The sequence below is a fragment of the Xenopus tropicalis genome, chromosome 2, assembly GCF_000004195.4.
Source record: "Xenopus tropicalis strain Nigerian chromosome 2, UCB_Xtro_10.0, whole genome shotgun sequence".
In the NCBI taxonomy this organism is placed as follows: Eukaryota; Metazoa; Chordata; class Amphibia; order Anura; family Pipidae; genus Xenopus; species Xenopus tropicalis.
Window position 1 is genome coordinate 34,965,042 of NC_030678.2, and position 26,639 is coordinate 34,991,680.

The following is a 26,639-nucleotide window of genomic DNA, read 5'->3' on the forward strand; positions in this document are numbered from 1 at the left end:
ATTTTTCTGAGAGAGGAAATCAGATACCGGAAGAACATGTTTACAAAAAATATAACTATAAATAGTTATGTGTCTCAGAAGATGCCCTCAGCAGTGCCCCATCATGACATGCTTGTGGGCCTGATTTAGCACAAAAATACTTTCATTTGTATCCACCCCATGTGTATTCTGAAACGAGGATGCTGTGCCTGTCAGTGTATGCTAAAGATGGGATAGAAGGCAGCTAATTGCTGTTTTATGCCAGTGGAGAAAATGCAATGGGCAGCATTAGTTTAATGTGGTATGTTGTATGGCACATATATTGTATGTTATTAAGCATTACTGTGCCACATGTAAGAGACCTTGCAGTACATTCCCACCAGAGTTAATTCCTTTCCTGCTCTTTTTTTCTCATACACATAATGTCCCATTGCAGCCAGTTAGAGAGACAGCCTGTCTTCCTGTGCAAGGAAGTCCTGAGCCACTCTAAGGTGAGACAATGGCTTTTAGCCAATGTGGATTGAAATTAAAAGTGATGCAGGAGGGGGAAAGATCTAGGTGTCAGACGCTCTTTTGGCACAAAGTCTATTTTGAACAAAGGGGAAGCAAACTATTAAGCACTTCAAACAGCTGGAGATGAGGAGGCGGAGCCAAAGACCCCCATAGTCTGGGCTGAAATGTAGCAGACCTACTGTATAAGAAGCTTAGGCAGAGGGACACAGACAGCAAAAGACACTAAGCCTCATCCTGAATACTAACACACTCTGCTCCCATGGAAAGTATTTTCACATCAGAGTATCACCTTGCGGGAGAACTGGAAGTGCCAGTGCCACACTGGATGAACCCTCAGAATGTGCCAGCTGCAGGTAAAGTGACAAAAAAGGGGATATGGGAGGGAAGTGATTCGGAAAGGTGCTACTTATGTTATTAGAATAGGTGAGATGTCACCAACCAGCTGCTGCTGTACCAACAGGCTTCCTAAGGATGCTGGGAAATGTAGTGAAACACGGGATATCATACATATCATACAAAAATAAGACAACCAACATTCCATTTATACTGTAGTACTTAACATGAATTATACAGGTATGAGATCTATTATCTGGAAACCTATTATCATGAAAACTCCAAAACATGAAAACCCCATTTCCAATACTCTGCTGTTTTTTTTTTCTTAATATGATTTTTATTGATTTGGGTAACAGTAAAGGGGGGGTAACAGTACACATATTTGCATCTTTACTCTGCTGTCTTATTTCTTAATCTCTGACTGATTTCCCTTTTCTCTGTAATAAAAAAAAGTACTTTGTACAGGATATATTATGTATTATTGATGCTAACTGCAAAATACACATTTTCTTTCATTTTTCATCATTGCAGACAGTAGGTCCCAATACCTGTATTAAGTTATTCTCTTAATTGTAGATAATAATGTGTGTACTTACTGACAAGTTCCCACATGCTTACACATGGATTTCATTTATACATTCTGATAACTGAAATAGGCAAGTTTGGTATTAATGGGAAATGTCTGCAATAAGAACCGTTTTAAAAGAAGTTCATGCTAGACTCGAGTATCACATAGACATTGCCATTTTGAGACAAATTGCCCTTGGTCTTTCTTTTTCTATATATTTTAATATAATTGTCCTTTTATTCTGCCTATTTCTGAAACTGAAATGTTGCCTGGCTCTCAGGTTTAGTAATGACCAGCAATCAAAAAACAAACCTATTTACTTTGCATCTTTCTGTTCAGACTCTCATAATTACCTTCCAGTCTGCAATTGAAACAACAGCCTGGTTGAAAATGTTAGCGGGGCCATAGCAACCAGATAATGGTTTTAATTCCAAACTTGAGAGCTGCAAAATAATATGTTAAAAATCACAAAAAGACCAACAGCAGATTGTCTTGAAACAGTGACTCTTACTCCATGCTGTTTAAGATGGGACTCCATGACCCCCTTTAATAAAGTAAAATATCCTCCTACAATATACAATACAATAAGGAATACAGCTAATTTTAGTTGACTCTTAGACATGATATGGCTGTTTTGCATTGCTCTGATCATTCGGCAAACTGCCCAAATTATTAAACAGAAGGAAATGAAGAGGAGTTGCAGTTCTTCTTTACTTTCTCCCCTGACAATGCACCATTTGCAGGTACGAGATCCATCCCATTGAAATTATGGGACCTGTTATACAGAATGCTGGGTTTTCCAGATAAGGGTTCTTTCTGTAATTTGGATCACCATACTTTAGGTCTACTTGGAAATAATTTCACACTTAAACCCAAAAGGATAGGTTTTTTCTAATAAGGGTTAATTACATCTTAGTTGGGATCAAGTACAAGGTACTGTTTTATTATTACAGAGAAAAGGGAATCATTTCCAGATAAAAGCAGAAATGAATAATGTTGTTATAGTATTATTTGAAAGCTTTCTGCAGGATCTGCCAAAACAGTATTGTGCTGTGTTCTTCTATAGGTATTCTGGCTAAGCCTGAGGGAGCTGGGCTAAATGGCAGTCCCTCGGGGCAAAGGAAGCGCAAAAGGACCTTGTACAGCAAGTGGCAGCAGCTGGAACTGGAGAGTGTGTTTGCTATTGTTCCTTACCCAGATATCAGCACAAGGGAACAACTGGCCAAAATTATTCGACTACCAGAATCTAAGGTGCAGGTAAGAGCTAGGCCAATGCAATTAACAGAATATTTCTAAAGTACTAAGATAAGTAATAATACCGCGCTTATAGATCTAAGCTCAGATTACTAAACACGCCCTCCAGTCTAGCAGCCAATGAAGACATTGCATTGCTGGTTCCCATAGAAACTCAGCTCTAGCTGTCTGCTTCAATTTTTTTCTCCCAACCAACTCTCCTGAGCTCAGCTCAACAAAGCAGAACTTTAATCTGACAGTTCTGCTTGCGTGAGCCTGTATTCTTGATGAAATGTATGCTGAATAAGGGTCTGTGTGTGTGTATGCTGTTTGCAGATTTAAATGTAACTGATTATGTATCAGGAAAAATGGCCACTGGGTGAAAGCTGCTATTTGCTTTAGAAAAACGTGATGTTGTTGGCAAGAGGAGGGGATATATGCAGTACTAATGATGCCATTTGGGTGGGGGAGACGTGCCCAATTGATATACATAGTAGGCAAATGTAGGCTTTACATGTCCTTTAAAGAGTTACAGTATATGAATAGGCTGTTATATAATGCTAATAATAATACAAACAGCTAACCAATCAGAATGGCAGGCCTATACATATAGGAAATTGTGTTAACCTGAATGGCATATAATTAATTCCTGTTTGAGGTTACAATCTTTATTTTTCTATCTTTTTAGGTTTGGTTCCAAAATCGCAGAGCTCGGAAAAACAAAAGTGGGAAGCTTGACAGGTCCCTATATAGGAGAGGGTCTTCAGTAAGGCTTAGCCATCTGTCCTTGCACTCTCAGTCCCCCCCACAGAACTACAGCCAGAGAGATCCTCTGATTACAATGCAGTGTCCTCAAAACAAACCTGTGCAGCACGGATCAGAGGGCCACAAATACATTGCCATTCAACAGCCACTGTTTGACCCATACAACGAGCTGTCTCTTCCCCCCTTAGAGCAGTACGTTGGAATGGAGGAGAAAGAGCAGTGCACATACGGGCAGAATGCATTTTACTGGGAGAACATGGCTGAGAACAGTAACAGCTCTGCTTCTGAGCCTACGTTGTACAACGTGCCTTTTGTGCAGCTGGAGAAGTATATGAATTGCTCTCAGATGTCATACTTGGAGATGTTTCCTCAAGCCATGAATGAAAGTGGATCACAAACCACACTAGGATGCATTTCTGATCTCATATACAATGCGGCCATAATAACAAATGTAAATGACTTCTAGGCATGAGGTGGAAGCATTACAAAGACTAGACTATTTTATGACTCTGCTCTGGAACTTTCTAGAGGGACTAACAAAAGTATAAAATGTTTGCCTAAAACTTGGGCATACATATAAGGTACATATTTTCATACGCTCAGTATGTACAAGCTCGTGCTTTTACCCAGTTGCTTCCTGTGTCTCCAGTTTACACATGAGGAGGAGTTTGTGATTAATAGGAAGGAATAATTGCATGAAGTACTTCTCCTCCTCCCAGAACTGCTTAAGGCAGTAACATAAAATTGCTTTCAATTTCACTTTTCTCCGCTGCAAAAATACTTGGTATGTTTTAATAATAGGTAGAACAACACAAAAGTCAGATATTGGACACAGGTATATGTTGACCCTTTAACATCTGGTGATCTACAGGGTTAAAGGGTCAGTAAAGCATCATGGAAATGATCAATAACTCTGTGGTACCAAGGGCTATAAATTTTCTGGCCTAGGCCGAGTATGGCACACACAGAAAGCATAGCATAGAGCAGGCAGAGTATGGCACACATAGGCAGCATACGACAGGCAGAGTATAGCACACACAGGCAGCATACGGCAGGCAGAGTATAGCAAACACAGGCGGCATAGGGCAGGCAGAGTATGGGACACACAGGCAGCATAGGGCAGGCAGAGTATGGCACACACAGGCACCATAGGACAGGCAGAGTATGGCACACAGATGCAGCATAGGGCAGGCAGATTATGACACACAGGCAGCATAGAACAGGGCAGGCATATTATGGCACACACAGGCAGCATAGGGCAGACAGAATATGGCACACAGGCAGCATAAAGCAGGGCAGACAGAATATTGCAGGGACAGGTGGCATTTAAGAGAATACAGGAAAACAGTTCAGGAACTTGCAGATAACTGATCAGGATCACTCTAAAGCTCACGGCACTCTAGGAGATTAGTCAACTGCAATAAATCTCTACTGCGGGTGACTAATCTCCCGCAAATTCTGTCCCACCAGCCAATTATAAAATCGCCAGTGGGGAAACATGAGCAGCTCTTTGGCTTTCCAAAATAACCCAAATTTTCCTTGCATGGACACTTTGGGCAACTTTTCGAGGAGAGCGTTTCACCACTGGTTATTTCAATGTTAGCTGGTGGAAAGGTAACAAGGGACATTCATCACCTGCAGCAGAGAAGATTTATCACAGTAAACAAAATGTCCTGTGTGCCATCACCCCTAGGCAAGCCTGCACTGTACAGTGACACAGTACCTGCACCTCTCCTACAGTCTGGGGCTCATTAGGGCTGTCACCTCAGGGCCCGCCGCCCCACTCACTAACCTGCAGTGCTGATCTTACTTCCTTAGCTGGGTCCCTTATACACAGTGATCTGCAGACTTGGGAAGGGGGGCCAGGAGCTCCAGTGCCTACATCCTCTTTTCACTACACAGCTTTTCTTACTGCTCGTTTTTTCACTGAAGTCTAAGTCCTGGTAGAGCCACACAAGGATTGAATGGGTGAAGTTTGAACTTCCCCTCCAGCCCAACCCGATGTGGCTTCTCCGGGACTTCCTCCTGTTAGAGCAAAGAACATACAGGCACCTAAGCTCCCGTACTCACTTCTGAAGTCTGCAGTTCACTGACAGCAGGGGGGCCCAGATAATCAAGTAAATGCAGTACATCCGGGTCCCCCTAACACCCAAAAAGCCACCAGGCCCGGGGCTGTTCCACCCCCAATGGCGGCCCTGGGAGCAGTGTCCCACTAGCCCAGTCTGACACTGCTATATAGTATAAACAAGTATAAACAATGGAGGCTTACAGGTGTGGACAATGTAGTAGCTTAGGCTAAGGGCACATGGAGAGTTGGCCTCTGCTACATGAAGTGGAGCCGAGTGGGGATCTGCCCGAACATGCATGCTTTCACATTTTTGGACCTATCACCACTCGGCTCCAATTCAATCCAAGTGGAGCTGTTAGCTGTACTGTCGATGCAGCTTTACTGAGGTGCATGTGGGAGCAGATCCATGTCTCTCAGCCTGCAAAAAAAATGCACTGAATTAGGTGTCATGCTTTAAGCTTGGCTATATTTTTGGAGCTTTTTCCTTTATTTTGTTTTCCCAGGTTAGGAAAATATAAATTCAAATAAAATTTGCTAACAGTTCCAGGGCCACCTTTGTATAGCTAGATAGACATATATAACCATGTGACTTGGCTTGCAGTTTTACATACAAATTTACACAGCACTATAGACTGCATTTTCATACAGTCCTGCTATTAAGGATTGTTGGTAGGCCAGGGCAGAAAGCTATATACCAAGAGATGGCAATTAAGGTACATTTTTTTTTATCTATGGGCAACCTACTTTTTATGCTCCAATAAAATCCCAACTGTTTTTATAATGACAATAATGATATGTTGCAAAACCAAGTACAGTACATTCAGATCAGACATACTCTTAATCTGTAAATTCTAAATGAAGACCTGCAATCCTCTCTTTCCTTGGGAAGAACATTTCACGGATCTGCTATTTTTGCGTATTAATATGACTATATTGCTACATCAGCTTATCTTCTTTTTCATTTTCAATGGACTGATAGTATTATAGCGCCGTTTACTCTTGAAGAACTTTGCAATAACACACTATCAGCCGCTTGGAGCAATACTGGAATGTCACTGAATATCTCAATCACCCATAATGCCGACTAATCTTTCAGAACATTACTTTAATCTGGCCCCTTATTTACAGATGATTGTCAGAAAGACAGGGCTCGGATTTATTTACATTACCTAATCCCAACGTAACTTTCCAGAACCAGGTTATATCTGTAAATATGAAAATATTAAGTGTTTTTTAGAAGGGGCTTAGCAGATATCAGAATATTAAACACCACTGTTGAATTGTAGCAGACTGCCTTCTGTGCTCTCTTAAACCTGCTAGAGGAATAGCTACTGGCATAAAACAGATCCAAAGAGATATTTGTTTCCCTGCTACTAGTGACACAGATATTGCAAATTACTAAAAGATGCAACACCACTTTTTTTTACATTACTAACTGAAACATTAATTTTCTGTCCAAAATACATAAGTAAACATTAGGGTGTACAGAGCACCTTATTAAACTGACTTATGTAGCAGTTCCCCAATGATAAAAATTAATAGACAATGAAATAGTTATCAAAATTACTAGTCAATGATCTCTAAACACATCATCTTGAATATGGAATTACAAGATTAACTCAGCAAGGAATGCACAATAATTTCATGATGTGACTTATTATAAGCTTTGCTACCTGGGGTCCTAGTTTAGATGTCAGACTGGTGTGTATGGGGCCCACTGGGGCTATTACCTCAGGGGCCCCCAACCCAAGTCATGAACTTTCTACCCAAGGGGAGCCCTGCAGGGCTGCACTTACTTGGATTACTTGGGCTTCCTTGCTGTCAGTGAGCTGCAGATTTGAGATGGGAGGGCAAAGCTCTAGTGCCTGCATGTTCTTTCCCCTACACAGATTTCTGTATTTCTCCTTTTCTCACAGAAGTCTAGGTAGAACCAAACAAGAATTGGATGGGAAAAGTTAGAATTTTCTCTCCAGCCCTTCTAATCCCCATGCAGCTTTACTGGTACTTTTCCTCCTGTCAGAGAAAGAACATACAGGCAGCTGAGCTCCTGCCCTCAATTCTGATGTCTACAGCTCTCTGACAGCAGGGAGACCCACATAAGTAAATGCAGCATGGCACCAATGTCCCTAACACCCAGAAACCCACCAGGCCCAGGATTGCCCCCCTCCTCCCCGTGTAAATGAGGGTAGGTACTCAGGTCACCCACACTCCTAACACAGTCAGGCGGGGCTGATCAGATTAGAAAATCCTGTTGAAAACAGCCCGATTCCATCTTCTCGAGAGTCCTGAAGCCAAAACACTGGGTTAGTCTCCTTGGTGACTAACTTTCTTTACTACTGAATATACATTGCTCCTTTCCATTATTTCCAACAAAGCTAAATTTCTCCATTTTATCTTCTTATTTACAACCAAACTACTAGCTTATGCTCTTATCTGCTTCCATCAGCACGGGTATGGCAGATCGACGAGACGACCAATATTGCAAAAGCTTCAGATATCGGTCATCTCGTTGATCGGGCGGGACAAAAGATTTTGATTGGGCGCCGCTGAAGGCAAAATGGAGGTAGAATCCCTATTGTTTCTACCTCCATATCTGACAATTCAGCCCTGAACATCAATGGAGGGAAAAAACTATCTTTCCTACGACCAATGATCGCAGGTATGATCGTAATTGGTACATGAATGGCCACCTTAACACAGGCCTCTCTGAAGACCAAATACCTTCTATCAATCTGAAATGCTGCTGCTGCAGGGATTGTAACAATTTTGTACTAGCATCCAAATCCTTTCTACTTAAATCTCTCTCTTGGATCCCCATTCATTATGTCATATTACCTCAATAAAAATATAAAAGCCATTCATATTTGTACAGGCTTGAGTACTTTTATTCTAGTTGGGAAGGGTCTCTGTTATAGTATAGGCACATTATTTTTTTTTTCTAATTCATGAGGTTTAGTTTATGTAAAAATGACATCCAGGTGAGGTATAAAAAATATAGTATAACATAAAATGTCACAAAGCACATATGTACGGAGAACAAGTACAGTTTGCAGCAGTGTCGTGCATAATAGTCAGCCAAGATTAGAAATAATACATGTACCTCACAACCAGACACCGTAGTGTCTATTTTGTCCAGAATTGTGGACCAGTACAGTTAGATATCAGAACATTCCCATAGCATACGTAGCAAGGCATCATTTTCCAGGTGCATCTTGTGCACGTTGGGTATAGCGGGATTCATTAAATGCAGCCTGATCGGAGTGTAGCAGGCACTATGCAATACCTATAATTGAATAATTCGTAGACTGTAACTCATTTGAGGGGATTCCTGTGTTTCTTGCCATTCCTCATTTAAGATAGTACCTACTGCTAGTTCCCTACTAGATCAGGGATCATCTAGGGTGTAAAAGGAGTGCAAACAATATGGGTAATAGGCCCTTAGTGGAGGACCTGTTGAGATAGAATAACACCTTATTGTTGTCAATAGTTATGGCCGCTTTCCTAAGTATGATCATAAGGGCTTGTTTGAGTCTTATGAATTGGAACCACTGGCAACCTGGCAAGCCCTTCATTGGTACTAGCTCACTGAATAGGTTGATGCCACCCCCTGTCCAGATGCAATATTTCTAGCACCCTGGCATTCTTTCATCATTTATATAGTGCAAGCAAGTTACTCATCAAGTAAGGGTACAAGGAAAGATAAAATCTTTAGGAGTGATCACCTTCATGAAGTAATGTTTGCTTTTCTATAAGTGACCAGTAAAAACTAGTTGCTATGGGCCACGCAAACTTTGCACTTTTAGAATATTAACTATTTAGGTCTCAATTTGTCACTTAAATCAAGTTAGAGATTAGGTACCATTTTTAAAAAAGCACTTTAAATAACCAAATAATTTTAACATACAGCATTTTCTTTTATTTTTATTTAGAAAATTTTACAATTATCAGTGCAAAATGTACAGAAGATAGCTAGGATTATTTCAGGTCAAAAACATACTTGAGTAACAAATATTTTGCCTTTCACAAGCCCACATTCATGGTATAGCAATCAATAACCCATAAATAAACAGAACAGTTTCTCTTTTTTACAGAAGAACTACAACTCTCCAAGTTCTCCTTCCATTGTCCGAACCAGAACATACAACTCTGCCAAACCCACTAAGGATGCCACAATGACAGAAGACAGCACCCGCTGAAATAGAAGGGAGGAAAAAAAAAACATGAATTGGCAAATAAATTAATAACACGGATTATTTGTCAACTGCACAAGTAGAAAATATGCAATCATAGGTGTTACGCAAAATACAGAAATGTGTATTAGTGTAAATTTTTGATTCATAGATTTCTTCCCCAAACAACAGGGTTTATTTATTTTGTACAACAACCCCTTCTTGATTCTTAGGTTTGGGTGATAATTGGAAATGATTTAGTCCCACTCTCACGCACATTGATTGTAGGTATATGAAGATCTATATTGAGCTCCTGCAGACCTATCTGAGCTTCTTATACTTTTAGGTACAGTAAATTAGAAAACCATACAGATATTCCTCTACGAGGGAGGCTGGTTGTTTATTAAATAATCAAAGTCCTCTTAAAGTTAAATAAGACACCTTAAATGGCATCAATATTAAAATGTTATTTATATAGCATCAACACATGTATGAGGTGTTTAGATTAGCAATCATTCACTTCAGCTTACAATCTAAGGTTTTTGCAGTGTGGGAGCAAACCAAAGCTCACCATTAAAAACACATGTTGAGAACATACAAATTCCTTAAATATAGTGCCCAAGCTGGAATTGAACTCAGGACCCCAGCACTGCTACACAAAAATATTTTAATACATTATTCACCACAAAACATCTATAATAACAGGCCTAGCCTTTTCACCATTGTCTTTTTAAAATGCTTCACGTAGAATTTTATATAGAAACTGCTTCATAGCAGCAAGGCAAAAAGGTGAGGGGTGCTTGAATTCCTGTGTGAATTGAACCAAAAGTTTGCTTCCCATCCGAGGACCTTCTGCACTTTTTATCAGCGCATGATGTTTACATATATGATCATAACATTACCCCCCAATTGTCCAAAGAAATAGAAACATAAAATTTAAAGTACAGGCGATAATAAAAAGCTAAAGTGCCAAGGGTCCTCCAATGAAAAGCATTTCAAAACAAGGGGGAACAGGCTAGGCTTATTATTAGAGATGTTTTGTGGTGAATAAGGTATTAAAATATTTTTGCATTACTGTACCTTTAACACTTACAGGTCAATGCAACCCTAATCCAGAAATAACTATTTTGATTCTGGGACACCACTTACCGATGTGGACTCTGTAAAAATGTACTGGGTCCCAATGTAGGTACAGGCAAATGCAGCTGCAACCGTGACAAAGAAGTTGAAGACTGTAATGACCATTTTCTTTACGGGTTGGACTGAAACAATTAAAACAAAAGTTAAAAGCAAAGCATAATAATAATACAAACCAAACAATGACAAAAAAAACCAAACACAAAACAACATTACTAAGTTGGTCTCATCAAAAAATAATTAAGGATTTATGTGGCTGGAGTGTTGGTCTGCTCCTGATGGAGCTACTCCATGGTTTTTTTTTTTACTGCAGTCATCATCTACCTTACACAGGCCAATTCTATGAATTTCTCAGTAGGCAGGTTTATGTGCATATGTAAGATTTGACCATATGTTTACCACACAACCAGCTTGTCAACTGGCTTAGAAACCTGGAAGACATGAAGAAAAGGCACAACCAGGCAAATACTTAAAAGAGAGATCTTAAAAATGGCATTTCATTGGAAGGCTGGCAAGATCATCACTTTAACTGGTATAAAATACATATTACAGGATTTGGTAAAACCATTAAAACCAGGCAGTATATGGATCCACTAGCTTACTGTAACTATTACTATAGAGAAGGGCTAAAAGGAGCCCAAGAGTCTGCCTTAATTCTAAAAATTAGAGGATTTACTTAATGAATTATGGGGAGTGTTTACTAAGATTAGAAATAAATATCACCAGTTATGTTACCCATAGTAACATAGCGATTTACATTCTAGCTGGTGGGATGGCATTAATGGGAGATTAGTCGCCAGCAACAACGAAGATTTGTTGTGGGGTGACTAATCTTCCCGTCTGCCACTGCCCTCAGGGTAATGTCCCACGGAGAGGTTAGTCGCCCTCAATAAAGCTCTGCTACCGCGAGTGACTAAACTCTGGCTTTGGTTTTCCGAAGACATGCAATGTTTCTTCCTGCAGGTAACTTTGCCTGACTTCGGGAAACCGAAGGGATGGATAGGACTTTCCACTGGTGATTCCCAGTTGCTGGTGGAAAGGCATTTTAAAGAGATTAGTCTTCCACGGTAGCAGAGCTCTTTCGTGGGAAACTAATCTCTCCATAGGACATTACCCTTAGCCCTATTTCAATTGAATCAGCTACCTCTAGGGCTACATAGCAGCTTTGTTTATATGAACTATTGTAGAGTTTCGGAGGCAAACACAAAACATTTTTTGGCATTACTGTTCCTTTAACAAAGACAAATCTATCATTTGTATGTTAGATTATTACAGGAGTAAGAAAAAGATACATTTCTAAAGGCAGATTTATATTCCAAATTAAAGTGGAAACAGAAAAAAGACATTGCAACGGTGTCAGTGAAGGGATTTAAAACAAAGTATCACCTGAGCGGCTTAATTCAGACAGAGTTCCATGGCGATTCGCCTAAATGAGAGAGACAGACACAGACTGCTGCTTAAAATGTATAATGCACAAATGCTAATTTCCCCCATCTTCCCCATAGATTGGCAGTCGAATGACTGACAAAATATGACTTTGGAAACCTGTTACAATTACAAAACCCAATATATAAAAACGATTTAACGGGATAGAATTTTAAGTGGGTAGCTAAATAATATTCATAACAAAATATATAGATCTTCAATCTACTGACACTACAAGAAAAAGTGATCCTTACCTGTCCAGTGATGTTCTGTGTCATTTTCTTGTATTCCTCATTTGCTAGCTTTGCCTTGATCTTCTCAAGCCGAGCCACAAGCTCTGGGTTCTATAAACAGCAAATTATCCCATTAATACAAACACAACGCTAATTTCAGGAGAAAATGCATTCCAGCTGCCCACCGTGTACTAATGTGGTCCTTGTCTCGATGGCCTGTATCCTGTGAGTGTGATCAGATGAATTCAATATCGCCCACCTCAATGTGGGTATATTGGGGACCTTTCAGTGTACTGGCACCTATATGTAGAAATAATCTTGTGGAGTTTTGGAACAAATGATACTACTCTATACTGCTATACTGATACTACTCTATGATGTGCGTCCTGGCCCATATAAATTAAAATGCTGCACCTCTGTCAGAAATGCTAATGTGTATCCTAATGCTGGTGCACTCCTTTCCCTAACCACTAAAGTGGAAATAGGTGCACAAGCTGATCTCTAACAGGGGGAACAACGAAACTTAAAAGACAAGGAAACTCTAATAAGCAGTTTTATTCCTTGGAAAAGCATACCTCCAGTTTACACTTCACTGCTATTAAATCTCCTGTGTATTTCCATCCATCTGTCTGTTTAAAATGCCACTTTGAAAAAAAAATCTGTGAGTTACACAAAAAAAATCCCATGATGCAGCTTTCCTGCATAAAGACCCAGACCATAACGTAGTCTTAGCAGCTCATGCGCAGAAATCCCCTTCTTGAACACAGCTTTTACATTGTCAGCAGGAACACTTGTATACTTTATTCCCAGCAATACCTGCCCTATAGTCAGCACTCAGCAATAGCAACCGAGTAACACAGTTGCTATGGTGTTGCGCAACAAAGGCAGGAAGATATACACCGATCGCCAAAGTACTTCTTACTTTTTTCTGCTCCGATCAGTGTTTGTCTCCCTGTTATCCCTGCCTCCTTCCCTGGCTTGCCTTGAGCCTTCTGCACATCCCAGTGCAAATCCCATTTTGTACGCAGCTCTGCAGCCCTTTACATTCCTGCAGGCACAAAAACTTTAGTGCATGCACATAGTTTTGATGGAGGCCATCTTGATAATGTATGGATAGAAAACATTGCACCTGTGATGGAGCAACAGCAGTTCCACTTACAAAAGGGCACTGCAGGCAAAAGGATGGGTATCAACTAGAGCAAGGGGGGCTTTATTAAAGGGTTTCCTTGTCTTTTAAGCTGTGTGACAGTGAGTTACATTTAATATAAAAGAAAAGCAGGATGAACTATAACAATTTAGGCAGGAGAACAGACAAGAAGATAATTATCTAGTTTGGGACAAGGAGTCACTTTGAGCAGAGAAGCCAGGTTTAGTATAACGCTGATACAGATACAGTTTTTCAAAGCTTCATGACAATTTCTAGCCAACACATTACCCGTTCTGGTATTTCCACTGCAGGCAGATGGATTTCACTCCCTTCTAACAACTCATGCAGGTAAACAGGAGACCCTAATACAATGTGAGAAACAGAAAGTCAGGGTACATGCAACAAAATGCTGAACATCTGCTGTTTGTGAACAGTAGCCATTCTGTAGTAGATATAAATAGGAAAAATCAGTGTTTGCTAAAACTAACTGAGCAGTAACCCCTGCTCTTACAGAACATTGTAGAAGGGCTGATAAATGAATAATAATAATCAGAAATGAATTGATTACAATGCCAAAGCCAATTTAGGGCTAACCCGGCAGCCCCAGGGTCACTTTACCAACCTTTCTGGCGCAATATTCCATGCAGCTCTCGCAGAACTGCAAATGGTACCACGGCCCCAGGGCCTTGCTTCAGAGCTTCTTCTACCGCCATTCTGGAGCCTGTTTTAAAGCCGGTCACCTCTTCCGATAAAGCTTTGATAAGCTTATCTCCTGCCCGGTATTCTTTGGCCATACTTCCCCAAATATCAGATGATGAATACAGAGCATGATGGGTAGAAGGTCAGAAGGAAACTGCGACGCGTACGTACGGTTCCCAATAGTACGTGTGACGTAGTGACGCAGGGTTTCTTTGCTGGAGTATGGCGGCTTGTGTGGCGCGGAGGTGTTTATCGTTCTTGGGCCGATATCGGCGAGGGGCAGTACAGTCAAGCCTTGGCTTTGAATTGCGGCCAGCCGAGACTGTTCTTTCGCGGTCCGTCTGTGTTTGCTGCCTTCAACAGAAGCGGACACTCACTTCTCGGTAACGGGACGGGGGGGGGGTCACATTATAGGTCAAATAAAGCAGAGAGTAAATAACTACACGTGTGAGGTGTCATCAGCTTTGGCGGGATGTGTATGTACGGGGAGCGGGTAGGAACGGGGCACGGAACGGCGGCCTGGAGGAAGAATTGTGTTCTAGCGCAGGAATGGTTAACCCTTTGCGTTGCACATGTTGCAGAACCAGAAGTCCGTGTCCTGGGGGAGTTGTTGTGGGTGTTGCGGTATGTAGCACCTCGTACGTCACAGGCTGCTTGTGTCATCTCACTGTCCCTACACTCTCTTCTTTGCACACAACTGTTTTCTTGTGAGGGATTTTCAGTGAAATTATATATAATTACATATAAATTGTGTGTATCCGACCTTACAGCTTTTAGTGGGGATAGGGGATAGGACACTGGAGGTTTATGTATCAATTCTGGGAGAATTTGCACCTGCGCAGTAGCCCATAACCAGCCAATCAGCTGTTTTCTGTCAGCTGCAAGTAGAATAACCAGAGCAGTTTTGATTGGTTGCTTTAGATTACAAGTTGCAGATTTGCCCAAAATTCATAAATGGGTTCTACTGAATTTGCCTAATCAGCTGGAAGCATTTACAGGTCACCTGTTTATAAGCAAATTTCTTATTTGTTGTAATGGGTTGCTGCACCTAGACATCTGTAGGCTAATGTCAGACCCGGCAAGATATGAAGAAGATATGAAACGCCGAAGATACAAAGTCTCACGTTTTTGGCGGATATCGACTACATGTGCCTGCACCCAAGCGTATTCCATTCATTCGGGTGCAGGCACAGGTAGGAGGTGTATGGCGCTATTTCCGGTAATCGATTTTCGGCTTGCCGAAAATATATGTCAGACGCCACGTCTGACATTAGCCTTAGTGTCTTTTATTGCACCCCCGTGTGGTATCCGTAGTTATACAAAAAACAATGTATTTCGACCTTAGGCTTATGTTGCATCCGTATAAGGTCTAGCTCCATTTTTTGCCTCCACCTGGGCCCGCTGCATTCCAAGGAAAATGCAAAATAAACCAATTTCCCGCAATTAAGCTGGATCGCTGCAAGTAATAGGTTTTACTTGTGGTAATCATAATTTTATGCAAGGCATTTTCGGGAGATTTCTCCCCATAGTAGCGCAGATTTACTGTGACCGACAAATCTTACCATGTACCATAGCCCATGGTCTGGTAGAAATGATTTATATATTAAATAAACCCAGTAGGATTGTTTTTCCGCCAATATGTATTCATGAAGCTTACCATCCAGTACAAGGTACTGCTTTAGAAAAAGGAAAATCTATTTAAAATATTAAGATTATTTGCCTAACATGAGGTAGTGTGTGTGTGAGACAGGGGGCAGGGGCATGGGCTGATGATGTTTAATGTATTGTGCTGTAGAATATGCCAGTTCTAAAAGAATAGTATAGCTATAGCTTCTGGCATCCCCTGTCAACTGTGTCAACTGTCTCGGTGAAACACCTGCTGACCCACTGGTAAGACATGGGGTATATTTATCATGTTGTGTAAAAAGTGGAGTGAATCATCAACAGTGATGTTGCCAGGGCAGCCAATCCGCAATTAAATTTCAACAGTAGAAAAGCAAAGCATCTGATTGGCTGCTATGAGCAATATCGCCTGGAATGTTTCATTACAATTTTTACACAGCATGATAAATAATACCCTCTAGTGTAATTTTTCAGCATTTACAGATTAGGGCAAAGTTCACAAGGAAGACAATTGGAGCCTGAAGCATGGTGGTTAATGGGGTAGAAAGCAAATTGGGTAAAATGCTTGGTGACCTATTTGTTGTTTAAAACACTTGGTTGGTTGAGCAGTGTTTTTGTATGTTTGTATCTTTATTCCCAAAGTGTGGATTATGCCAATTTCCTTGCATGCTTGGTAGTTATTTTAGTTTTTACCTAATCATTAGTATGTTTTTTTCCATTATAAATTATGTAACTACCAAAATATTGGTGGTGACCAGAAATCTCTATGTTGGCACTTAGCACACATACGCTGTTGAGCTCAGACTGTAAACATTACTGCCCTTATCTGTATTAAGATATGACACATCCATGTGGGAAGGGGCCCACTTGTGACTGCCAAGATTAAAATATATAGGCTGTTAGGCTTCGAGGGAGGCTGGGGTATGTGTTATTGTCAGTAGCCACATATTAGCAACCAAGCAAACAATCTGATTTATTAGATTCTATACTGCACCTTGCACCCACTCTGTTTACATCTACGTAATCAAAAATATAATTTAGATTCAGATCTCTGGATTTGCATGTAATGTATCTACCACTGTCCTGCACGGGGCAATTGGCGACAACACTTTTTAAGTTTATAGAAGAAAAATATTTATTGATTGTGCTAAACTGCATATTGGGCATAATGTAATAAATGCTAGAGAGAATTCAGCATTGGGCCAATTTTATTTGTATAAATGTATATATGTATTTTGCTTAACAAAAGTGTAAGAAGTAAGCTTAGAGTTAATTTAGTGACTTTCAGTTGTGCAGGGATATAAAAGAATTGTTTTGATGGCAGCGATAAGGGCCAAGCCACACCAGGCGTTATCTCCCCTGACAGAGAAAACACTGATCCCTTCCCTTCTAACCCCGACTTCACAGTGTGCTGACAGACACACCACCAACCTCATAGCGCAGGCAGCAGGCCAATGTCAGGGCAGAAGTAAACAGATAGGCTTTTTTCTCCACTGGCTGGTGTCACAGGACCCTAAAGGAGACTTTCCCTGGGAGTGCTGTACTGCCATATAAAGGATTTGCCAGGGATTCATTGCTGTGATCCAGGACCATTTGAATGCACAGTTTTTTCACCCTGTACTCCGCAGGGTTAGTTTAAAGACATTTATCACCTTAAAATTGTTTCCGTTACTGGAGGTTTTGGCTAACGGATGGCAATAGAATTTTTTTAAGATAATATCAGTGGTGTAACTAGAGGAAGCAGACCCCACAGGCTCTTTAGGTTTAAGAATTCCCCTCTCCCCAGGTGCTCTCTTAGCTACTCAGCGGGAGCAGCAGGGGACATGGGCAGGCGGTGAAGGGAGAGCTGGGTAAGTGCGCACCGGGCCCTATGAAGATCTTTTCTGTGGGATTGGGGTCTGGCACATTGTTGTTATACTGCTGGAAAAGTCCCATCAAGCTGGCCCCTGTCAGGACACACCATTTATATAAATGAAATGTATTTATAAAAAATGGGACAGTTTGTCTAATGCCCCACAGAGAGATTAGTCGCCAGAGATTAACCTCTGCTATAGCAGGTGACTAATCTCTCCGAAATGTCTTTCCACCTGCAACAAAGAGGATCACCAGTGGAAAGGCCCATGTGTTGCTTCGATTTTTCGAAGTCGTGTGAAGTTTTCTCCTTCGGGCATTTTTACACAAGTTCGGAAATACGAAGCGACGCATAGGGCGAATAGCCAGTGGAGAGGCATTTAGGAGAGAATAGTACCCCGCAGTAACGGAGATTTATTGTGGGGCAATAGCCTTATTTGTCAGTGTCCCTAACAGATTGTTATATATGATCATGGGGCATTAGCCTTATTTGTTAGTATCCCTAACAGATTATTTTATTTTGCCAGAAACAGGCCAGAAGGTAAAGTACTGGAACCTGTGGGAGTGTTTGAAGTGCCAAAGCAACAAGGGAAATATGAAACAGGCCAGGTAAGTCAGTTTGTATGTTAATAGGGATGTAGTCTCTTCGTTATATTCATGTTTTGTGTGTATTATCTATGTATTTTAGTAGAAAAATAAAAAAGCAGTTTTGCATATATGTACAGTCTATGGGTGTGTGTATATTAAGTGTGCCTGTTTAATGAGAAAAGCTAGAATGAAACTCCTTATGTGGTTTGTACAATAAGCATCTCATTGCTCTTGTGTTTTCTGCAGCTGTTTCTTCACAGTGTGTTTGGGTATAGAGGCATCGTCCTGTTCCCATGGCAAGCCAGACTGTATGACAGAGATGTTGCTTCCCCTGTCTCAGAAAAGTGAGTATTTTTGGATGGTCTGCATGCATGACCATGTTAAAGTGACAGGAATTCCTATAGACATCTTTTCATCATCATTTAGATACATTTCCTATATGTAGTGCTTTATTTTACTGGTCAGGACTGCTGTGAGATATAAATCCACCATGCCTTAATGTGATATTTGGGAAATTTTTATGTAGTCTCTGCTGCTACTAAAAGTGCTTTAATCTTTGTAGCTCCACACTTGGCTTGTTTCTTCCAACAGAATCATAAACTACATTTGGTGTAACCTGATGTGGGTTTGCAGAGATTTCAGTACACCTGCACTTTGAGAGTGCCTATTCTTAAAAAGAAGCAGGAGGATTGGAGGTGGCAACTTTCTTTATATGCACTCTCACAAATATGATATGATAACTCGCTGATTAGTTATAAATGGTTCATAGAAGTAGTTTTAATAGGTCTGTAATATGCATCTAATTTTTTTCTAATTAGCCAGGCAGTATGTTTTATATACATACAATTTAAAAGCCATAATCTGGTGCACATCATAAGCACAGACCTTCATAATACATTTTTCATAAATGTCCTTATTTAAAGGGAGTGCTTGCAGTCTGTCTGACAGACGCTGCAGGTTTTTCACTAATGTAAATGGGAAGCAACTGCTAGCAGGATAGGTCATTTTGACTCCTAGAGTTCTCCCTGAGATGCACCGCACTAAAAATGCGGAGTTTGCCCTGTGCCTACTTTTAGTAATGTGGGTTCATCTACAAAAAAAAAAATAAGTTTCTAGAGAGGATGCATAGAAAATGAACACTTTTGTTTTATTATGTGCACGGGCAAAACATGCAGTGCTCTTTATTACTCTTTAATTTTGAGTTCCCTGTTTTTAAACTTTTCTGTGTGTTTCTTGGACCTTTTATGGCAACTAATTTCTAGTAACCTATGACTCATTACAAAATTATTAAGAATAAGTAATTATGATTTTCAGGGTAGACACATCAGCTGCTCATGGATCCAAAGAGGTCAAAGGCAAAACACACACATACTATCAAGTTCTAATAGATGCAAGAGACTGTCCTCATATAGTAAGTAAGACAATTAAAATAATAAATAAATAATTAATATCCATGTGAGAAGCTTTTATAAAAAAACATAGTTATAGCATTTAAAGCAGGGCCTGTGTGCAAGGTTTAACAGAGCTGATCATTGGGAAATCTTAACTGCACCTGTGCTAGTCCAAATTAGTAAATACAGGTACAGTCTTTTGGCAGTTGCCTAATATGATCACTGGCTAAACAAATTTGCCAACCTGTCTGGTATAAATGTTTGTTATTCTGAGCAGATTTCCAGCAGAGATGATTAAATTACAGAAATGTATTTTCAATGCAAACATTTGCAAAAGAACAGGCAACTTGGTAAAAAAAATGACAGCTTTATCAGCCTGTGTGTACTTAGATTTTGTTTTATACCCAGGCAAACTGGCACCCTAACCTACTTGTGGATTCTAATTGTAAGATTGTATATGCTGTGGTTCTTTAGAATTTCGTGGATTACTGTATGTGAATTCTCGTCCTCACTCTAGTCCCAGAGGTCGCAAACTGAAGCTGTGACGTTCCTTGCAAATCATGATGACAGTCGAGCACTATATGCAATTCCAGGTAGGTGATTTATTCTCTTCCTCTGGCAAACTAATAGGCGTGCTTTGAATAGAGTTTGTGTCCAGATCTATCACTCATGGTATATGATAGATAATGAACTCCTTCTGAAAAATACTCAAGTATTTACATAAATAAGGCTGCAGCCATATACTTATGATCATCACTTAATGCTTCACTTTTTTTTGCAGTAGTAGTTACATTATCCCATATTGATTGCTTAAAATTAAATATTATTGTAAAATAGAATTGTTTGGTTTATAAATTTTTATTTTTGAACCCCCAACACCAGGAAAGGGAAAAACAGATTAATTTCTGAAATCTGGAAGTGTATTGATTTATTGTGTGGGGCATTGCTTATATATACATTCATGAATATGGTTTCAAAGTTGTGGCAAAATGATACATATACAGCCTTTTTTTCTTCTAAAGGTTTAGATTATGTAAGTCACGAAGACATCCTTCCATACAACTCCACAGACCAGGTGCCCATCCAGCATGAGCTGTTTGAAAGGTTTCTCAGTTTTGATCAGACTAAAGGTAACAAACAAATAACATTTAATCAAGTTATTTGAATTGTAATTTAAATTTCCACCTCACTTATCTGTCCTCTGCCCTGCAGTGCCACCCTTTCTTGCAAGGGAAACTTTGCGTGCATGGCAGGAGAAGAATCACCCATGGCTAGAGCTCTCAGATGTGCACCGAGAGACCACAGAGAATATCAGAGTCACAGTTATCCCTTTCTATATGGGAATGAGGGTCTGTATTGCAGCTGTAGGAAAAGCTTGGAATTAGTTGTATTATGTACATATTCAGTAATCCTTTTGTGCCAAAACTTCAGAAATATCATTCTGTACACAAATCCCATCTTTTGTTTTGAATCGCAGATGTCTAAGTGAAATCATTTTGTATTTTCTAATATGTTGGCAGTGTTGCTAAGGTTTTAAGAAAAGATCCCATAAACATTTTACTAATCAGACCCTACAAAATACAGACAGAACAGTATAAAGAGAAATGCTGTATGGTTTTTTTTAATTTATTTTTAGTGGGAGAAGATATGAAGTAACATATTTGCATATTCATGCATTAAATGTAAAAAAAATGGTGCATAATTTCTGATACAGACAAACCAGGCAAATGCTTTTTTGGATTATTCTTTAAAAAGCTTTTTAATAATGAATTAATCACCCGTGTCCATGGCTATTGCCCATATTCAGATGCTACTGGAAGATCTACATTTACTATTCAATCATTATTAAATAACTAGTGTCAATTAGAATTTGAGACCATGATTTTATCTAGTACTTGTTTATTTTGTGGGTTATCAGTGAGTACATAAGTACACTGTAAAAAAACTCCATATGGTGCCTATATTAATGTCTTTTCTCTCTTCGCTATTTAGGAGGCTCAAAACTCTCATGTATACTGGGTAAGTAGACTTAAGACTATAAGGGTGTAATAAAAACAAATGCCTATGTTGGCCCTAGATGTAATCATGACACCAAATTTGCGTGGAGGTGTACCACAAAGTAAAGATTCAACCATAGGAAAAAGAGAAAAGGAATCTATTAAATGTGAACTCAAAGCTACAAAAATATAATGCTTGGACATACAGTCACAAAAACTGTAATTGTGGTTGGCATATGGAGAGAGATTAATATTAAAAACCCTCTGAATAACACCAGGTCAACTATTGAATATAAATTATCTGTTGGTTATTTTCTTTAATAACATAGATACTCTTTAGGAGTAGCTTGATAAAGGACCATGTGAAGTCTGTTTCTTCTATATTTGCACCACTGAATAGTTCCCAGACTGGGACCCCCATCCCCGAGGGGGCTTCAACATGTGGCAATAGGGCTTAATCTAGAGCCCAGTTTGGGTGAGAATTGGGGACAGTGGGCATTTGCTCTCCTAGATATGTCTAAAAATACAGTTATAATGGGGTGAGTATGTAATTGCTGTCTTTATCTTTTGAAACAGCCCAAAGCTTGGACCTTACAGAAAGGCTTAAACTGAAAAACTTTGAGAACTGTTTTACAAGGTTTTCTTTCTAAGAATAATGTTGATATTGTTACAGAGAATGCTATAGCTATGCAATATATTTTGAAGTACATTTTTTTTTCCCCTTGTATTTATGCAGTGGCGGTACTGCATTCGTCTAGAAAATCTTGGTGTTGAAGTTGTTCAGCTGAGGGAAAGACACTGGCGAATTTTCAGCCTATCAGGAACTTTGGAAACTGTGAGGGGCCGTGGAGTCGTAGGCAGGGTGAGCTGACTCTTGTATCTCTTCTAGTTGTTACATGGGCATGGGGCAATTGTTAGAGACATACAGTGCATTGCTGTAATTTTAGGAAATTCCATTATATACATGTCTTATATCTGAGTTCCTTTAATCTTTACAGGAACCAGTACTGTCTAAGGAGCAGCCAGCATTTCAGTACAGCAGCCATGTTTCTCTACAGGCATCCAGCGGTCATATGTGGTGAGAAATGTTCACTCTAAATCAGTGCGATATTAGTCTAGAGTAGTGCTCTCCAACCTATTACATGTACTGGGCTGATTTATTTCTAATACAGAATGTTCGAGGGCTGAATTAAATTAAAATGATGTAATTCAGTGAAATCTGTGGCTGCTCTGAGTAGACTGGTGGCCATAAAAATCTTTTGGAGAGCCATATCCAACTGTAAAAAGCCAATATATCATGCAGTGTTAAACACAAGCCAACACTAAAGAATATGTCAATACAAATCCAATTAACAGCTCCCATATTATATGACTAATTAATAAAGTATATATATTTTGTGTATGTGGAATCCTAAGCACTTCCTGACCGGCTCTTCTTTCCATCCCCTGTCATGTTCTGACAAAAATATTTCCTAGTTACATAGGGGATGCAAAGTCATTTTAAAATGCATTTATAGATTTTTAGCACTAATTATGAAACTAATAAATGTATGTCTGTTAAAAATGTTGTACCTGTTTTGAGATACAAGCGATTGTTTCTGCAGCTTTGTTTTCTCTCCCTTGATTGCAATTATTAAAGTTCAGCGGCCGCTGGCCACCCTGCTCCCATGTGATTTATTGGCCAAATATACCCACGTGGAGGGGAAAAATAGCTTACATTGTAAGAAACTGGGCAAATAAACTGGCCCTCGATGATATATAAAAGGAGCCCAACCTAATATGGTACAGTTCACATGTGAAACTTCTGTACATCAGAGTCTGTCTCGCATGGATATAGCTCTAGGCACCTCAGAAATCATGAGAAAAAGTCATACAAGTGTAAAGCTTTTGTAACAGTGTTTATTGTTTTTAGGGGTACATTTCGCTTTGAAAGGCCTGATGGCTCGCACTTTGATGTCCGAATTCCTCCTTTTTCTTTGGAGAGCAATAAGGATGAGAAGACACCCCCTTCTGGTCTTCATTGGTAGAGGCGCAACTTATGCCGTCTTCACTGATCAGCACTTTGTAGAACTGTTATTACCCTGAATACCTGCTCTTATAAGAAGGAAAATGTTTGTTTTATTTGCTTCTCGAGAGCCCTTTGAGTCTAGTTTCTGGAAAAAAGACCTTTTTATTAAGGTTTCTATTCACAGGACTGAAGCTGCTGCATTTAAGTAATTCCCATGATGATGAGCCTTGTAAAAATCATGTCGTTCTAAATCATCTAGGAGCCTTTTGGGAATTTCAGTTTCATTGAATAAAGAAATAATGTTTCTTGAAGACATTTCGGTGAATTTTTTAGTTTTCTTAAAATATGAAATGTATAAAAGACATTTGTTGGAGCACTACAGCAGAGATGGCTGCTGCATGGCATGGTCTCACTAATTATAAACTCAGGTTGGTATGGGGCACTAGCTCTGGTGATGTAAGTACCCATTACCCAGCTTAATTCTGACATTATAGGGGGCAGTTCTGTGGCACAAAAAAGGGTTGGTTAGGGGCAGTTGCTGGACAGGAAATTCCTGACCTGCGCATCACTGGTAGCAGTTACCTTGAATATTGATGCAGTATGGAAAAGAAAACCTTATGGGAAATATCCATTATTAATAAGTAGGGTTTAATTTATCTTTTTCTATTGGTGATTAATAACCTTGGTTTTCTGCAAAGGAATTCATGTGTGCTTATTGAGTAGAAGCTGCCATTATGTTGCTCATGAAAGCAACCAGTTGGTCTTTTCCAATGAAATACGGGTATGGGACCTGTTATTCAGAAGGCTTGGGACCCTGGGGATTTCTGGATAAGAGATTCTCTAATTTGGATCTCCTTAACGCAGTTTTACTAAAAATCATTTTAATTTTAATTAGATCAATAGGATTGTTTTGCCTCCAATAAGAAATGATTATGTGTTAAGTGGGATCAAGTAAAAGGTCCTGTTTTATTACTACAGAGAAAAAAGGGAAATCATTTTTAAAAATTGGAATTATTTGATTAAAATGCAGTCTATGGGAGATGGCCTTCTTGTAATTTGGAGCTTTCTGGATAACTGGCTTCCATATAACGGATCCCATACCAGTTGTAGACTTTGTAGCCAAATTGACGAAGAGAATTCTTGCTGAATTTTGCAGGAATATTTGTGCATGGGAAGCACCCTTATTTTATAACAAAAGAAAAGCTGTATAAAGTATTTTTAAATTCAGAATATTGTACCTATAAAATGGCAGTTTTTTAAAATGTATAGTAATCAGTGGTATTTAGAGAATGAATGCAAAATCATCAGCATTTGCAATTGTTTTTCTCTATACCTTGAGTCACTAATTTCTTTAAATAGCCATTTCAGAAGATATACCATTAAGTTGCACTACTGTGTATGTTATGTCATATGGGGGTTGAGGCGCCAGTTACTACTTCTGAAACAAGACACACACAGCTTCCCGACTGCTGCAGTACCTGCTACTTTGGCATATTGCATCACAGTTTTAAGGGTTTAGCTTGGCATACCTACTTTTTAGGTACACCCTTGAAGTGCCATGGCAACACACAGCACAGATCAAAGAGCTGACAAGAAAAGGGATAAACATTTACATTCTAGGCGTGTAAAAATATGTGAACCTTTAGGCTTATAACTTCTCAGAAAGACAGATATCAATAAGATGAGATTTGAGAAAGATTGGCTAACAAAGCCAATAGCTCTAGGGTGCCCTGCACTCGCACACTGCGCACCAAAAATTATGTCCCCTTGCAACCATAACCGTGGTGGAATTCTGGGAAAAAATTGCATTATAGAAAAAAACATGGAGATTGCACTTAAAATTGCAGTTTGATCACTGCACTTGTGTTCGTAAATTACCCCCAGTGTTTTTAAAATGAATACCTAACCAACAAATAATTGAAATTATAAGTGACCTATTAGAAAATCTTAAATTGGCATATACGCATCAGTAGACATTACTTTTTAAGTCTTTCGCATTGAGTCAACATATTGTGATGTTCTGTGAGCTCACTCAAAAATCAATTGGGTGGGAATACGACACAGCTCTGTATATTTATTGGCTACTGTAACCCAGCATGTATACTTTGCCTTTAGTAAGTGTGTTGGCACAGTGCAACAGTGCTTCATGTGAGCCATGTAACATAGTAGCAGTAAGTTGGGTTGAAAAAAGACATCACGTTCAACCATAATGCCTATATATAACCTGCCTAACTACTAGTTGATCCAGAGGAAGGCAAAAAACCCCATCTGAAGCCTCTCTAATTTGCCGCAAAGGGGAAAAAATTCCTTCCTGACTCTAAGGTGGCAATTGGACCAGTCCCTGGATCAACTAAGAGCTATCTCCCATAACCCTGTATTCCCTCACTTGTACTGAGAGCTATCTCCCATAACCTTGTATTCCCTCACTTGTACTAAGAGCTATCTCCCATAACCCTGGATTCCCTCACTTGTACTGAGAGCTCTCTCCCCTACCCCTGTATTCCCTCACTTGTACTAAGAGCTATCTCCCATACCCCTGTATTCCCTCACTTGTACTGAGAGCTATCTCCCATAACCCTGTATTCCCTCACTTGTACTGAGAGCTATCTCCCATACCCCTGTATTCCCTCACTTGTACTGAGAGCTATCTCCCATACCCCTGTATTCCCTCACTTGTACTGAGAGCTATCTCCCCTACCCCTGTATTCCCTCACTTGTACTGAGAGCTATCTCCCCTACCCCTGTATTCCCTCACTTGTACTGAGAGCTATCTCCCCTACCCCTGTATTCCCTCACTTGTACTGAGAGCTATCTCCCCTACCCCTGTATTCCCTCACTTGTACTGAGAGCTATCTCCCCTACCCCTGTATTCCCTCACTTGTACTGAGAGCTATCTCCCCTACCCCTGT

The 26,639-nt window shown here is 39.8% G+C and overlaps 3 protein-coding genes across 5 annotated transcripts; 2 read left to right on the forward strand and 1 right to left on the reverse strand.

Annotated features, from left to right (window-relative positions):
* Window positions 1–4,153, forward strand: sebox (sebox homeobox). Of its 2 annotated transcripts, none has more exons than XM_002937137.5 (3): window positions 1–845; window positions 2,463–2,647; window positions 3,318–4,153. In XM_002937137.5, exons 1-3 carry the CDS (start codon window positions 752–754, stop codon window positions 3,858–3,860), a joined length of 822 nt encoding a protein of 273 aa, XP_002937183.3. In that variant the 5' UTR covers window positions 1–751; the 3' UTR covers window positions 3,861–4,153. The 2 variants fall into 2 exon arrangements, with proteins under 2 accessions (XP_002937183.3, XP_004911692.2); XM_004911635.4 differs by having other exon boundaries at window positions 4–845; window positions 2,463–2,653.
* A 5,214-nt stretch (window positions 4,154–9,367) lies between these two features.
* Window positions 9,368–14,375, reverse strand: tmem199 (transmembrane protein 199). The gene is made up of 6 exons (NM_001126634.1): window positions 14,196–14,375; window positions 13,862–13,935; window positions 12,448–12,537; window positions 12,155–12,194; window positions 10,781–10,893; window positions 9,368–9,654 (listed from the first exon to the last, which is right to left on the reverse strand). Exons 1-6 carry the CDS (start codon window positions 14,365–14,367, stop codon window positions 9,559–9,561), a joined length of 585 nt encoding a protein of 194 aa, NP_001120106.1. The 5' UTR covers window positions 14,368–14,375; the 3' UTR covers window positions 9,368–9,558.
* Window positions 14,376–14,413: 38 nt separating this feature from the next.
* On the forward strand, window positions 14,414–24,045 carry poldip2 (polymerase (DNA-directed), delta interacting protein 2). 2 transcript variants are annotated; one of them, XM_012957030.3, is made up of 11 exons: window positions 14,414–14,655; window positions 18,280–18,355; window positions 18,581–18,678; window positions 19,649–19,745; window positions 20,243–20,318; window positions 20,748–20,855; window positions 20,938–21,074; window positions 21,718–21,744; window positions 22,459–22,584; window positions 22,721–22,800; window positions 23,635–24,045. In XM_012957030.3, exons 1-11 carry the CDS (start codon window positions 14,495–14,497, stop codon window positions 23,747–23,749), a joined length of 1,101 nt encoding a protein of 366 aa, XP_012812484.1. In that variant the 5' UTR covers window positions 14,414–14,494; the 3' UTR covers window positions 23,750–24,045.
* Window positions 24,046–26,639: the final 2,594 nt, after the last annotated feature.